At 35.9% G+C, this 17,901-nt stretch overlaps 1 protein-coding gene across 1 annotated transcript in view; it reads left to right on the forward strand.

Moving 5' to 3' along the window:
* Nucleotides 1-17,901, forward strand: part of LOC128996752 (NADPH oxidase 5) — a 172,119-nt gene that overhangs the window by 120,688 nt on the left and 33,530 nt on the right. The window contains exon 4 of the mRNA XM_054422204.1: nt 11,675-11,786. Coding sequence (XP_054278179.1) covers nt 11,675-11,786 — 112 coding nt within the window. The remainder of the gene's footprint in view (nt 1-11,674; nt 11,787-17,901) is intronic.

The following is a 17,901-nucleotide window of genomic DNA, read 5'->3' on the forward strand; positions in this document are numbered from 1 at the left end:
GTATACTTTTATTTTGGTTCACAGTGATATGATAGTTGGTTTGGATGACACAAAATCACAACCAACCGATTCAATAAGTTGCCCTGTTAGATTTTGTTTGTCAAGATTTAGAGAATCAAGAATACTCAGTACTTGACAGTAGCACTGGCCTGTCGAAAGCTGGATTTTATTAGGTCCAATATTTTTTTACTGAATTCCAATTTAACATGTGAATGAGTTTAAGGATCGCTTCATAGCCAAATGTATCATTTCAGTTGTTTTCTTTCTTAAGAAATAGACTAATGGATGTAGAATTTACTTTTTACACACAATCTTTGCAACGAGGTGTATCGGTCATTGTACTCAGAATGCATTCGAGCTCATTAGGCCCCTAGTCAAACTTGTCCCACAAAGATTTGAAACTGATATCTAGAAGGTTCAGTTATTACGTGGCATTCGCGAGTCCAAATATGGAATGACCGAAATGGAATCTTGATTAATGGAACCCAGTCTACTCCGGCGTTGTTCGACATTAATTCGTACATGTGCGTTATCGGATCGGATTTTGATTGATTAATTACCCTCATTAATTTCGAATTACTGTCACGTAATTGGTGTTGATTAATTCACAAGGATGCAAACCTGTTTTTTTTTTTTCTAAATCCAGTTTCAGGTTTTAGACACAAGCTAGGATGAACTGTCAATACAAACAGTACGTTGTAGACACAGTTACTGGGAACCGTTACACCCTCTCGTATAGTCAGTCATCAAGCAATTTGAGTTTGATGTGTTACTGTGGGGAATGTTATACAATCATAAAATTTCTAAAATATTTATATTATTTAATTATTTTATCGTCTTATTATTATAATCTTCTTACTGTAATCTTTAGACATATAATTTTGGGGGCGGCAAATTAAAACAGACTGTTGATAATGACCACAAAACGTAAGAAAAATAAATGATCAAATAACCACCGACGATTGTTTTTCAAATTCGAGCTTTTTATGTACAAAAAGAAGGCGTTTTGTGTCAGTAAAACATCTGTGGGTTTTACAGTAATGGTAAAAACCCAATTATTCTATTCTACACAAGGGGTTTTCGTGGTATTTAATTAAATTTTCAAAAAACATTATGTTCGATGTGATGACTTTAAATTTAAAGATAATTTGAACCTAACACTCTTAAAAGTCAAATTAAAACATTCACTACTATCCTTCTAAAATCACTTGCTAAGATCGATACTATCCTAGAAATTAACTCTGATTCTTTCCTTTCGAATTAGTTAATACAAGTACACTTATTACAGTAAGCCTACTATAGTTTTGTCAGAAAATGTTCTCTTTTATCTCATCTAGTATATAATTAAACATTTAATTTTACAGCATGTAACACATTTTTTCAAAACTATATTCCAGAAATGTAAGCATTTTATTCGTTTATTCACACAAAATAAGTTAATTCATAAACGTATTCCAACGTTCTAAAACCTTAAATATTATGCTACTGTTACGCCAATTTTATTAATTAGTAGCCCTGGAATAGGCGTGTCAGAAAAGTGTTGGTGGACAAATAACATCCAATCAGACCCACCCACGGTATTACTCATTAGTCCAGTTGATCAGCTGATCGGTACAATCAGCTGTTACTATGTGGTCAGCTGATTGGTGCACGGTGGCTATTTGTCAACGGGCCAGACACATATTGATCATACACCTCCATAAACCACGACCCATTGTTGTCCGCAACAAGCGATTGTTGCACAGCTGATTGCCAGCTGATTGATTGAGGTTGGTAATCGCGCGAAATCGCCAGAAGCTGTCGATCATTTAGATATGTAAATAAATTGGCTTATTTGTCTGACCGTTTTTGGAGTTCAATGTTTTATGTGTGTGCATTTATCATGTTCAAAAGAAGAGGTGGATTCTGTAGATTAGTTCAAAATCTATTGAATCTACTGGGGTTAAATCGTAACCAAAGGTGGATATGCCTAATAAAGCCGGGTTTTGTTAACCAAACTAATTTTAAAACGATCAAAACCTTGTCATATTGATAACAATGAATATCTGTATAATTGGGTTTTTTGTTAACAAATATAAAAAAATAGCCTAATGAATACAAACCAATACTCCCACAAAGCTTCTCTAATTATCCTTTCCAGATCAACCACAAGACTCTTTTGCACGCAAAGGACCCAAGGGATTCAGTGACGAATTAGACAATATTTAATTTTGAACTGTTCGCTTACTAAGAAAACTCTTTAAAATGCCATTGGTGCTGATGAAGCACTTGAAACACATAGATAAAACATGGGCTTGTTTGACTATTTATAAAACATCATTAGTACATATGTAAACAATCAATAACGATGTTGGTAATGAAATGCTAGCTTTCCTAAAATTTCCGAATCAATGTACAAATTTGGATGGACAACTAACTATATTTGCAAACTTGAATCAACACATATCTCTACTAATCTCAAATTCCCTTTAACATACCACTCTGCACATAACCAAAACGACCTACAAACCTTAGTACAAACACAAAGTAATTAAGCTCAGATTTATATTTTCTTTGTCTCACAAGACCACAATAACCATATTTAGTTTCAATTAATAGACAAGGCTCATTGTAAATGAAAGTCGTGCGTGCGTGTACGATGTTTATAATTGGAACATTGTGGTGTTGGCCAATGGCGAGGTATTGTGGCGGACAGTAAATACAGACACTTATTGGCAACAGGTGATATATCAGTGGACTTTCACGTTTTAATGAGACATTGAGGTAGGGGAAGGGATTTGGATATGGAATTTTCGTGTGTTCTGTTTTCTCTGACTAGCACATGTTTTAACATTTATTTTGAACTTTATGGTATTTGAACACAACTACTCTCTGAGATAAAGTGTTCCTATCCTTGTTGGCGGTTCTATGTGTGATAAATGATAGTTGTAAGACGATAGTTCTTTGACTTTACATTTAGCTAAAATGTCCGTTTACCCCTTCATTCCTAATAAGGATGCGGCTGATTCAATGATTTGAGTGGAACGCTGGACTTCTATCTAAAGGCCTCAGGTTCGAACCCCAACCACCATCGATGGATTTTAGATAAGTGGTAATATTGCGATTTAGATATTACCTGTCCACTTTAGTCATTGTCCACTTACCTAGTGAGTAAAGAGTACTTTTGTGTATCGGAGAACTCAATAAAAGTTTTACAGTTGAGTTTGTTACCATCAATATATAAGTTTTCAATGTTAAACCCGTCCATAATTATAATTTAAATTTCAATAATCAAAATGATTTGCTATTTGCCTGACGTGTGCTCTAACATAGTTTCAGGCACGTCGACATGTAAGTTAATTCAATCCTTCCCTAACACGTTTTCATCCAGACCCTACTTCTTACATATATTCCAGTAAAAGTCCCTTTCAATTGAGACATCTGAATCGAATATACACAATGTGGACAGGAAAATATCCTCATGACAAGAGTACACGTCACTAAGCGGTTTGCTTTTCTTCTTTCACCGTCTTTCCCGGCACTATTTTCCAGCTCTCTCTCTCCAGCTCTTATCTCGTAGCTCAAAGCTCTAGCACTCAGGTTTTAGCAACAATCTCCTAATTAGCTTTAGCAGCTAGATTTTGGCATAATGTAACTAGTTCGTTGCTCTACGCTTATAGAACGTAACCCCTACAACCCATCTCCTGATATTCACCAGCAGGAACCTAGCACCTAGCATCCAGCTCTTAGCACCCAGGTTCTAGCATCTAGCATCTAGCCTCCCTAGCTTCTAGTAGGCTACCTTACTCATATTTTTTTCACTCAAAGCTCTAGCCTCTAGTCGCAGCTTATAGCTTTTAGCACCTAGCACCTGCAGCTGACTACACCTGTAGCCGCCCATGGTAGCCCAAGGTGATCGGGCGGCGGGCGGCTGCGTGATTGGGCGGCCCCGCCCCCGAGTGAAAGCTTGACAAATAAGGCCATCGCAGATTATCACGTGCTGTAATGAGATCAACCTCCCTCACTCTGCGATTAATTACTCGAAAAGGTGTGAAAAAGTCGCTCAATTTTTTCAGAATTTCCCTGTGGTTTGCCTTGGCTCTGCTTGAGGTCGCTGAGTGGGGCAAATTTGTACCTTGAATTTTTTGGTGTTCTTCAATTGTCTTTTTAACTTGTGCATTTATTATAATATTGAGCCAATGCAAATAAGGCCAATGCCTCCAAAATAATATCAGCTTTACTTTATATTCTTATGTTTGTCAATAGTGATTGATATATTCAATAATAGGCTGTTCTTAACTCAGAAATCTGAAATGTATGCCATCGCTGGAATATTGTTAGAAACCCAAATTTTATCTGCTAAGTTTTAAGTACTATACATGCTCATTCAAATAATACCATTTACCCTGCAAAGATTCCGTTTTTATATTGAAGATTACAATTTGCACTAACACAGTAAATTAACCCAACATCGACAATTAAATCATATTTTTATGGCTTTAAATGTTAATTAATAATCTACCTGACGATGAAGACTTGACTTTGATATCAGATATAGGAAGTCGTAAATTTTAGAATGTTACGGTAAGAAAATACCAATACTACAATTTGTAACACAACTCCTCTTTTTTAAAAGTTACTGAAGGATGTTACCTCTTTAAAGCAAAGGTGATTTTTAAAACTCGTGATAGATCGTCTGAGCAGTTGTTCTAATTCCTCGTCTCTCCGTGTTTAGATGACCGGAGGACTTTGTTCAGTCAGCTGTTTAGCAGTATTATGACCGGCGAGCCGTTCTAATGAATCAGCTGGTCGGCAGCCTAGAACCACATTTCCTCTCACACCGACTTTAACAATAATATGTGACAAGTCAGCAGATTTTTCTTTTATCTCTACGATCGCCGGTCTCAGTGACTGTTGAGGCTGGACATCTCACGGTGTCTGATCTGATATTAATTGAGATATCATGACCGGATTTTTAATCTCTGAAAGAGATCTTCTCCTGTAGATGCATCGATTGGGAATTGAAACCTGTTGTGTACATTTGTGTTGCAATACTTTGCGTCTACTTATTTATAGAAATACTAAAATTAAGCTAGGTAAAATTGTTTCTAAAGAGATTAGTTTAAGAGTTGTTCCACAGTAGATAAATGTCCAAGTGCATCCTGAGATAGTACTAATTCAGCATCGAAACCAGTTGCTCTTGTACAAGCAAAGAGTTACACCAATATCAATATTTATTGGGGATTCGGAGGCTGTAACGTTATCATTCAGGTATTGACCATACATACTCGGCTGGATCTTAAATATCCAATACATCTTCTCCTGCAAATACAATATCTAGGATCGAAACATCTTGTGTCCAGACTCGTGTCCAAATACGACTTGAAGATGGCGCACATCCTCTTCGAAACTAGTTGCTAAATACAATTTATAAATGCAATTTTTAAGAGTTTGCCATAAGGAGGGAGTTACACCTTGTTCAATACTAATCGGCAATCCGGTGGCTGCAGTACCTTCATATCTCATTTGTGTTTTTTTTTATAGTTTTATTTTATTTTTTAAGCAACCATGGTTTTGCTACTATCTAACGTCAACCTTCTGAAGGCAAAATATATATTGGAATATTGGCAATATTGGACCAATTTACTGTACAAGAAAATATTTTCCTCGAACTTAAATCCTATCGTGGTGGTTGCATCTACACACTATTTACATAGTCTACACAACAATCCACTGCAGTTCGTTGCAGTTTCTCACTTAACACGTTGTCTAGTGTCTAGAACTTATCAGTGCCCGTTCCACGTACGAGATGGATTACAGCCAGGTTGAAAGGTGCATAGACAATGGTGCGCCGCCTGCGGTGCCTTACTCAATATATAATTAAACGCAGATTTGACCAAGTTCCCTTGACCCGTGGTGAACGTGTGCAGCTCACTGCTCCAGTAGATAAGTCTTACAGCCATTGACTTTTGATACCGTGATGTACCAATGGGCTGAACACCTAGTGTAGGTGTTTTAGGACTGTGTCATCCTCAGCCTAGAAAGCCACTGACTTTTCTTAGGATCGATCTGGCGAACTTTTGATTGTAAGGCGAGCTCTATAACCACTCAGCTACATATCCCCCAAAATAGATCTCTTTATGGATGTCTAGTTTTCGCTTGAATAGAATAAGTGTTGTTGAGGATCGCTCTTTGATCAACATATTAACTCGGTTGGCAAGCGGTTCGTAGTCGGCAGTGAGTTCACCATCATTCAGCCAGTTGAGTCACCCATGTGTGTACAATTTAAATAATATGTTTTCCCTTATGAGCATACTACTATCTTGTACATTTGATAGAAACAGACATCCCATTTCCGCTTTTATGTTTTAGTCAGTTTCATAGAGAGTTGTTTGATGAAAGTAGTTCAATAACCATCGTCAGAGTGAGCTGTCGTCAATTACTGCTATTGAAACAGGTCATTTTACACAATCAAAACCAAAAGGACAACATGATGTAAGCTGTATCATTATTATGTAACATCAACCATCAAAGCATAAAAAATCAATACATTTTTGTTATGAACAAACCCTGAGATAAAATTGATCAACTAGGCTATATTTTAGGGCCTAATTAAAAAAGATACATATCTCCTCAATATAGGATATATTATATGCTAATCTATTACAATAACCAACATGTATTGTAACGATTAATATACATATTTTTATTGTCCTCTACCATCCGTCTGGCTGAGAACACTTTATATTTTCGTAACTCTTTTTGCCGACCCTACCAACTATACTTTATAGTTCCTTCAACAATAAATACGTAACGCATAACTAAAACGTTGGCCTAAACTTGTGTACACGATTCTCAAATACTTATAGAAACTTAGCACATTTCTAGGCAGAGCATTAGCTCGTTTACGTCTTGTGACGTGTGAATGATCGACGTAAGCGCAACTGTCAACAATGCACTATATTTGACATGCGCGTGGCCCACGCATGTGCGCTACGCGTGCGGTTACTCTACGCATGTGCAGAACTCCACACGGTGCGCATGCGCTACTTACAGTCAATAGTCGTGCGCTTCGTCTACAAATTGGCTCTAATAGTCTCGCGTGCGCGTTGCGAACATTACTTAATCTCGTCCAATTAATTCCCATGATGCGCGCATTAATATGTTTATATCAAACATTGCCACTTTGTTGGGAAACTACTGGAACGATTCCAACCGATCAGTAACTGGTTGCAACCGTTGTATCGCAACCGAACCCTGAACCACCGGTTTCTAGATTTTATTCAGTTCTGCGGGAATCTTGATCACTGACTCGTTTCAAAGGGTTTTAGATACTTGGTGCAAATGGAATGGTTTCTGTGAACATGAAATTTGTTTCTTATTATTGGCTGAGTAAAAAGTGTTGTTTTAAAAAACAACTAGAATGACAAAATAAAAGTTATATTTTTTTCTACATTTAACAAACTTGGCCGACGTATTGGTATAATCTCTAATTTAACATACACACTTACTCCGAAAAATTCCCTAATTCTGACTGGAAAAATCAAACTAATGAGGTGACTCATGTTATGCTGAATCGAGTAACACAGCGTAGCCTCAAAACATTTTACTTAAATGGATACAAAGTTAATTTTTGCTTGTAAAAATATGAAACTTTTTCGTAGATTATTTAATCAAACCACGGTTTTTGGGTCTCCCCGATCCCGTCCACGTAATCTAGGTTTAGGCATTGACTGTGGATACACTGTCGTAAAATATAGGCCACATTAAAGTAACAAAAGCTGTAGCTGGGTTAAAACAATTATATATGCAGTTGAATTTAACCCCCAATCATTGTAAGGTTCCGTCAAATACGATTTTCTATCATCATCACCACGCCAAAACAACAGCACAACTTAAAGAAGATATAAATTATAGTTATTTCCAAAACTAATAAGTGAAATCGAATATTCTGAGGTTAGTCCAATCTGAATTGTCAACTCTAAATCAACCTATATCAGGGTTCGCTATTACCACAGTATATAATAATGGCTTATTTGGACTAAAATTATTATGAAAGTTTTAAAAGTTGAATCAATTTAAATCGACCCAAATCAGCAACAACCAAAACCCAACCATCGTTTTTCTAATATACCTCGACATAAACACTGAGCAAAAACACCGGCACAATATCGCCAAATTGAGCCATTAGGTCGGTTGTAATTGCCAGAGTTTTATGGGACGTCGTATTAACGCTCAATTATACCAGGACCGGCCGCCGTAAAAGTCGACCTTGAATCGGTTTCGAAAAGACATTAAACTTGGACGGTTACGACGGTAGGTTTGGGGAAAAAACCCACAGAAGCTAAAAAGTCTGAACATTTTAATTGGGAGTTATAACCAATAGTGTATAGAGGACCGCACTTCAATACAGGGAAAATTAAAACTTCTATACTGTATCACCTGAGACATCTTTGAATGGCCTTATTGGCAAACCTATCTATGGTGGAATATTGTATTGTACAAGGTTCATATGGGTTTGAGATTTATTTTTCCCAAGTACGTGGTTTTATGAGTTGGCTGTATGATTGACGGAATATGGACTTAGTTATTGATTGGCAACATTGATAACACAAGGCCGTTGCGGTATGGTGGCAATAGTAATTTAACTTTGAAATTCTACTAGTATGCCTACTATACCTGTCACATCGTAAAATCTGAAACGTCGACATGTTTCATTTCCAGTTGTGTTTGGTTGTACAAATAACTGTTTTTCATTATAAATTTAGCACGTGCACTTTACTCTTAGGTTGTGGGGCCCCTTCAAAAGAGAACATAATCCAAAATTATTGTATACCATAACCTAAGTAACATTACACCATTGCACCATTACATTTACCATTACAGTAAATATTTTGATTTCGTTATGTAACTTTAAATTGTGAAATAACTAAAATAAATATAAACCTTTAACATGCTGACCTTATGTATTAGATGTAAACCAACATAAACATTACTGACTGTAATTTTTTCCATAAGCTAACAAATCTATAAGATAGTTGATTTAATGTATAGCCAAGCCACCGACTCTTGTGAAATACCGTTTTCTTTGTCATTCAACTTATATAGTATGCCAAACTTTCCAGTTTGGTCGGATAAACCATTGTAAACTACATATCTTAATGTTCCATTACACTATAGTGCGGGAGCTGGAAGTAAGAAAGAACTTAAGTGGTAGCATATACTATGGGAGGTTTATAAGCCTATGAAGTATTTGAGTAACGCCATTAACTGATAGTTAAAACAAGCACAAGCTATAGATTTATCAAAGATTCCACGTGGACCAAGTATTCTTTCTTCGACATCAGCTTGAATGTTTCGAAGGAAATCAAACACAAAATTCTGTCTGGTATACTTGTTTAGTGCATACATAATATTTATTCATATTTTACGAACTTAAAAATTGGCACCATCTTGTACATTTGGACCCAAAGTCCAATTGTTATGCAAATTTAATGTACCATATTTTTTTTTTTAAGAAACTATGAGTTTGTCTTACAACAGTGACTCAACAATCAGTTCTACTCTAGCTTATGTATGCTTCACTTGTGTTTCTTCAGCCGCATTAACTGAGGAACACAAATGTTATACATCACGAGAGCCTAAAGAACCTCGTCCGAACCCAACACGCAACATTTCTTACGCGTGGTCTGAGCAGAAGAAAATACAGGTTAATTGCATAGCTGTAGCTGTACACTGTACAGGTTGTCTTGGAATTTGCTCAATGATGTATCTGAGCATAACTCCTAGTTACGTTGAAGGAATATGCAGGGTTTTTGAAACTACATCGGACCATTTTGTTTATCCAGAGAAACTGATTTACAATAAATATTGGTCAAAAGTGCTACTTATCTAACTGGGTTTTATGTAATGAATTCAACTTTGATTCATGAGCTGAAAACTTGGAAACTTTTGTTGAGTTTTCGTATAGGAAAAAGGGACACAGCTGGTCCATATCAGATGTACTGTATACAGTAGAACCCAAAGGCAATACAGCTGTACAATGTTAAAAAATACTCCTTTTAGATCACAATCTCTAAGAATTAGATACATAAAAAATTGTTTTGTGTATTTCTATTCAGTAAGTTGAGTGTGTTCCTAAGATAACTGTTTGATTCTTCTTGTTTTCCCAACTTAAAAACTAATGCGACAGAAATAGCGTGATACATTGTTAAGCCTTTGCTTGGTATTCGGTATTATTACCTAACATATTAATGATAAGATTGTAAGGTTTAACTTTAATATTTAAATAAACATTAATGTTCCACCTGCGCACATGTACATCAAACATATACGTCAACAGCATGCTTCAGATCATAAAATAAGTCTACTTGCAATGTACAGAATCAATTACCATACTCAGTAACTCATTGGAGCACTTCATGCAATTAGGAACACTGAAGTTAACCACACTGAATCAATTTTATCACATAAAAACTATCGATTTCGAATAATAGGATCAAACTACAACTCAATTAAAAACAAAATTGCCTTCTTTATTATTTTGAGAAATCTGAAGCTGCAGAATCTGTTTTCCACCCGGATTCCTGGCAACACATCAAGATAGTGAGAATATCTTCAGCATAAACATCATCAGTGCTGACGAGTGGGCTGAAACAAACCGATGTGCTGATATACTTGTACTTGTTACCGTCTGGAGGCCGGTGCTGATATCGATATCACTATCACTATCAGTTTCCGGTCACCCACCTGCTCTAACTATATCAGTTTGGCTGACAAATTGGTCTGTGGGGTTCATCGATATATAAACACAATGTTTGTTATATATCGATGGTGGGGTTATGTGGTTTGACTGTACACTTTTTAGCTCGGGATTGCAGATCAGAAGTAATAATGTGCCCAAACGAAAATGTTTTTCTTCCTTAATTGGCTTAAAATTTCAAAACTACATACAGCTGGTGCTCAGATCTCAGTAAATATTTTTATATTTGTTTAAAATTTTCATTTGTGTACCTAGGAGTTTTGTAACTAGCATTTTGTATCCTATTGATTCTCGCTCAGTTTCAGTCCAACTCTCCTTTGTCAATATTATAGTTTTGTCAAAAATTTAAGAGCAGTTTTACCATAGGCTGTATTATTTTCGCCTCACAATAGTTTCTGTATTTTAAAAAAATCAACAACCTTCCAACCAATTTAATAAAAAAAAATAATAATAAAACAACCCATTTACCTAACCCCACGCTTTATGTAAATTAATTTAATGCCGTATCTATAAATTTATTAACATAATACTTGTTCTGCATAGGCTTGAGTCGTATCACGTGCAAACTTTCTATGGTTGAGTCATTTACAATATTAATGTATTATAATTAAGCTTTATTCAAGGGAGAATTTGGCTTAAATGAGAGAAGCTCTTCAGTAAAGTATTCGCAATTTACTTATTTTTTTACCAACGGCATCCAACGTACTGCGATGTATTGCAAATAGCATTTAATATAAACCACATTAATACTGTTTGCATTATACATTTGTTGTAGCAAAATTGTGCACTAAAACATACCTTAAGACACAAATTAAACAGCATTCGTTTCTCACCATTGAAATCATGGCATGCCTTTACTCTACTATTATGTAGTCTTTAGTCTAAAATGTATAATCTATATTTTTAGTTTCTCAAAGTCAACTGCTGTTCCAGAGACGAGAAGCAGATAGACCTTGCGGAACAACTGGAGAGCGTCGCCTACGTACTGTGTGGAGAAGAACACATCTCGTTGGACAAGTTCTGTCAGATCTTCCAAGCCAAAGGGGTGAGTGCTCGATTTCGATCAAAACTATATTTTTTTTCTCTACTATAAGTCATTAAATTATTACGTAATCAATTAGAAAACCATACAATTCGAATTCATAATTAAATAGGTTATTTAGGTATAATCCAGACAAAAACTGTTTAAAAATTCCACAAACTACGACGATTAACAATTTTATTATATGTAGTAATTATAAATAAATAAAATGTTTTAAGTCAAATTCTGTACCCATTTTTATTCCATAAGGAATTTATATCCATTTTTTTAAACTTATTTTTTGCTTTTTATGGATTTTGTTTTTGTTCAGGATCATTAAGATACTAGGTATTAAATATAACAAAGCCGACAACCATTATAGAGCAATTCAATTGCGTGTATCACGTATTTAGGAAGACTAATGTTTGTTTAACTTATTTGTTCTAAAAATATGAGTTTCTATTTTAAAATTTACTAGCCCTACATTTTAAATCGTGGTATTCTGATAACCTCTGTAGGATCCTTGTCTAATTTGTTATCCTTAAAGATCAGCAAAGGATAAATGAATTTTGTTCGATTTATGTGGAGTATTTTTCTTACTTTTACTACTTGGATTTTATGGCGATCGCTCAAGCATGGCCAGACACGAAACACACACCAACACAAGTTACAGATTATACAAACAGATAGATTTAACAGGTTGATTGGTAGTATCCAAAGTCAATGTCCCTGTATTGTTGCTAAGCAACCTCATTACCGTTGATTTGTTCGGTCCAGAGTCGTCCGCGATGCGTTTGACTCATGCAACACACAGATACTATCTGATGTATGAAGGTCTATTAACGTTTAAATACATATTTACCGCCAGCAATCTATCAGTATCTAAAGTGCAATCTGTAATGATTTCAAATTGCCAACGAAATAAAGACCGGTGGAACGTATAATGTAGAAGTGATAATTACAGGTATATTCAGTCTCATCGTGAAGTATTTGATCGTGTGGTTAAGTGATTGGCTTATATTTCTTGATCTTTGGGCTTTCAATAAATGATAATTTGCTAAAGAACCAGTTGGTTTTGATCATGAACAATGCTGTCACATCAATCATGCTACAATCATCGTTCACTCATGTCCGTCTTAAAATACACAACCTGGAGACCATTATAATCGTCTCGTTTAGTGTTAAAAAAAATTAAATTAGTAACTTCTTGGGATGGTTGAACAGATCCATTCTTCTCTTGTGTCAATCATTAAACAATTAATAATATTTGCTTATACAATCCCCATGCTGTCACCGAGCGAAGCTCGGCCCCCAGTAACGGTTGCTGACCCTCGATGATACATGCATACGTGGTAGTGTAAATCATGGAACACCTAGTAAAACACCCTGTACCACAATTTATGAAGGTGGTTTAGGAAGACTCGCTGCTAAGTATGCAACCTCTTACTTCTTGTACACTATGTGGCGACACCATAGATCATTGTTGGAACTTTCTATGGGGACCGAGCTATGCATTGGGAACGCACAGTGTCCAGTTCTACCAATCTCGAATTTTCGACGAGAAAACATTTTATGTCACACGATTAATTAAAAATACTCAGTTCTGTCGATTCAACATGAAATCGGTTTAGCTCGCTTTTTAAACTACCTGCCCTGTTATTAGATCTCATGTAAAATGACAGTAGTAGCTTCTTGAATTTTAAAACAGAACCCAGTTGTCCTTATTTGGCTTTTAATGTTTGGTCGTTTCAATAAAACAGCAGATCTTATAATAGTTACAAAACTACAACGTTCTATAAATTGGTGTAAAATACCTGCATTTATGCGATCTTGTGTTGTAGCTGAGTTGCTACCGGTTTCAACTCACATTGGAGTCATCTTCAGGCAGTTATAAGATGTCATATCGCTTCATTCGAAGGTCGTCAGTGGATAATAAATACATAAACAAAACACAAACACGTACACGGACATAAAAAAGAACATTTAAAGCTGTAAAAATACTGAGAACGGTCTAGACATAACTTTCGCCCGATCACGTCGTGTCGTGTCCCGTAGGCCTACCGTTCTCAGTATTTTTACAGCTTTAAATGTTCTTTTTTATGTCCGTGTACGTGTTTGTGTTTTGTTTATGTATTTATTATCCACTGACGACCTTCGAATGAAGCGATATGACATCTTATAACTGCCTGAAGATGACTCCAATGTGAGTTGAAACCGGTAGCAACTCAGCTACAACACAAGATCGCATAAATGCAGGTATTTTACACCAATTTATAGTATTTAAATGCGATCAGGAGGCTAAAATTCAATATAATGAAGTACAACGTTCTCTTATATAACCTAAAAATTCTGTATTTATCCCAATATTATTTTCAGCGTAACTGTACTGACACCGACCAAAACCAATTTCAATTTTAACCTATAAGTGTTGTCTTTAACCCTAAGTTAGTTTTGGCTCATTAGGTATTTTATTTTTCAAAGTGGGACCTTTCATCATCACAAACAATTTCAGATGTCTATGACCAAAGATAATTTTAGCGATATTGTGCTTTCGGAGTCTCAAACCATAGACAAAAAGAATTAAATATAGACTGTCAGCCCTGCTGTGGTTACCATGGTTACCATAGGTTCTGGCACACACCGCTGGGAGCGCCGTGTAGTTACGTAGTGCGTATGCCGTAACTACATGGCGCTCTCAGCGGTGTGTGCCAGAACCTATGGTAACCGCAGTTGTCTAGGTCAAACTAACTATAAATTTTATTGCTGTTTTAAGTCAAAACTACTTTCGCTTAATCGTGTTCCAACACAACCGAAGTTATCATACAACCTTTGAATTATATCTATCTTCAACCCAAAATGCTACCACAGAACATCACCTTCCAACTAAATTAGAACCAATATACTCACACTACCTCCAAAAATAGTTTCATAAAAATCCGTCTACCCAAACTGCAATACCACCGTACTTACCTCTTACCCAAACTCCATCATTGTCTACACCGCCCTGAGCACATGCAGCGCTCAAAACATGCATTCATTTTAATCTGCAGTGTTTCGCCGCCCGATAGCTGCTTGTTATATACCGTTATTGTTCATATATAAATGCCGGTCCGTTATCTGCAGACTTTGATATATGTAACATCTGATCGGCTCAGACCAGACTACGTTATGTACGAGCGGTACTTTCCCTGAATTTACCGACCACCTTGTCCTTATTTCATTGAAAATGGAGCAGTGAAACAGCCGATATTGCGATCAGGTTGGCTCACCGGCTACATTACTAAACAAAATAAAATCGAGTTTAGTAATTTGATGAATTGAAGACAATCTTACGGCATGTTTCTACATGTAAATGTTCATAACGGTTAGTTGTTCACCGTTTGTTTCTTAATCAAAAAGGCTTTTAATAAAAAAAAACGGCATATTTTTTAAACTGTTTGTCTTCTGTTCAACCAAAGTGAAAAGTAGAACACGTTAAACCATTCATAAAATAAAATCAACATCTTTAAACTTTACCAACATAAAACACAAACAAAAGATTTCGGGTTTCAATAGGGTGGGTAGTTTTCTTCCACATTTCTAATTAATAAACCCAATTATATAGTCGAAATCGATCGTAATAATATCATTGACTTTGGATACTGAGTCATACATTCCACCTACAAGTGCCAAATTAAATTTATCTAAGAATTAATTTAATTAAGTATCTTGCTCGAGGAGAACATAGTTGTATGATTATCTCACACATTGCATTACTATTATAGATCAATTTTAGTAGTGACTTTTAGTAATTAAAACACTGTATAGTGTAGACTCACGTAAATAGTGTTAACGACACTCGTAGACGTTTTTACAGCATTCGCCAAGGCTCGTACCTTAAATTTTCTACTCGTGTCGTTAACACTATCTTTACGCAATCGTTGTGTGAACTACTATTAACAATATAGATTACGTAGCACTATCAGAAAGCATTGTCTATCAAACAACAACAACAACAACAACAACAAAACAATGCACAACAGGAAAACCAGATCCTACCCCTCTAAAACTTCAGGTTTGCACAACTTAACCTTTTTTACTGAGCACAAACCGTAGCATCGTAACTAGTTAATCACAGTGATTTCCACAAGAAATCACAGGTTGGATTTAATCGTGAGTAATCAATAATAATGTTAGTTACTGACGATGCGTTATCAGCTGTGATGCCAGTGATCAGCTGATTCTGTTATCAGATGGTCAGCTTCTACCTTCCATAGGTCAATCATGGGAAGTTTATGGGATAGTGGGAGGTTTGAGAACTAATAAGGTTGTATACAATACGTCGGCAGCCTAACTGGTTCATTATGGAGTTTATGGCTTCGTGATGTAAACTCTTAAACTGTTGTAGTGCGTTTCTGTTGAGGTTGTTGTGGTAATGCGTTCTCCTGTTCATCGGGTGATGAACAGGAGTGATTTGAAACTCGGGTAGATGTTGTCTACCTTTACGGCAAAGAAAATGATACTATGTTAACAGTATGGTGAGATCAGGTATCGCCATATCTAACACAATTCAGACATATTGTTGAATAGTAGTAACTTCGTGCCTTTACTTAGCAAGGAGTTGTACATATTGCAGGAAAACGGTTCTTTGGACCCGCTACATAAAACTGATAGTATCAAAAATGATAACATATTTCCTATATTTAATCTTACTAATATTATAAATCTGAAAGTTTGTGAGTTTGTGTGTATGTTTGTGTGTATGTTTGTGTGTGTGTTTGTTGCTCAATCACGCATAAACTACTGGACGGATTGGGCTGAAATTCGGCATGATGATAGCTCACATTCCCGATTAACATTAAAGCATATTCATATCTCAAAAACCCTTTCGGGCTCCGCCCCAGTGGCTCTGTAGTTCCCCATGTTAATCTTATGATTTTTCATATTTAAAAGGAATTAATGAATCTTAACAGCTGTTTCAATTAAACAAGTTGGTTCTGTTCTATGATGTGCAATAGCATAAAAGTTACACGGATTACCAACAGGGTGCAGCACTATTAATTTTTTTTTAATTTATGACAACAGCTAATTTCCAACCAAAAGGTGAGTGAGCGTAGTGAACGAACTTCAACCTGGAAGCGAGTTAGCGTAGCGAACGAGCTAACCTGAAGGCAAGTGAGCGCAGCGAACGAGCTCCAACCTAAAGGTGAGTGAGCGTAGCGAACGAACTTCAACCAGGACGTGAATGAGCCATGCGAATACTTATGAAGTTAAACGGGGCGAAGCTCGCGGGTACAGCTAGTATAAATATAAACTTAAAAATTTCATTACATAATTAGATGATGTAAAACTTCTGTTTTACAATGTATTTATAAAAAAAATAGGCGATTGTAACTGCTATTTTTGTGTCAACAACTTTCTTACTGTTTAATGGAAGCTATTAAATTACATGTTCATTATAAGCTTAACTGGGTAGATTCGAAAGCCAGATCCACAGGCTTGAGAATTTTAAGATCGGTCTATGCTGGCATAGACAATATACATACTGACAATGGTTTCATTTGCGAAAGGTTTTTTACACTATCATGTCACTTATTTGTTAAATTTTGAAAACAATTGTTAACTGTCCACACATAAACTTAAAGAATTCAACACACAACACTCTACCGCAAAGCTCCAACCACTTTCAACATTAAACTTCTCGCTAAACGTATTCATCCTTGGACACTTGAACGTACACATAAAATACACATCGCACTTTACCGAAGATTACAGAAGCTCATATATTATGTTTACTCGTTCAACAGTTAACCTCGGGTCAAATGATTCGAATCTAAAAAGGCTTTCATCCTAGAACGGTTCCAATGAGCTATAAAATCCTGAACATGGTGGTCTAGTGCGGAGCTTACGCTTGTAGTTCGTATCAATGGTACTTATCCTTTATGTAGTCCTTTGTACCTGTGGTAATATAGACCCCGCTATACCAACCGATAAGGTAACAGGTTCCCTGAGTTTAATAGTTTCTATAGATAGAATCCTTGGTCTAGTATGCTGATTAAAAGTAAACTACTTTACGTGCCTTAAGATTCAGTTTAAGATTACATTCGATTATCGTCTTGAAGTGTTTTCGGTAAATTTTGACATCTTTTCTTTGTAAAAA

This window comes from Macrosteles quadrilineatus, unplaced genomic scaffold, assembly GCF_028750875.1.
Source record: "Macrosteles quadrilineatus isolate MER2022 unplaced genomic scaffold, UCM_ALF_1.0 Scaffold_6__1_contigs__length_79288215, whole genome shotgun sequence".
In the NCBI taxonomy this organism is placed as follows: Eukaryota; Metazoa; Arthropoda; class Insecta; order Hemiptera; family Cicadellidae; genus Macrosteles; species Macrosteles quadrilineatus.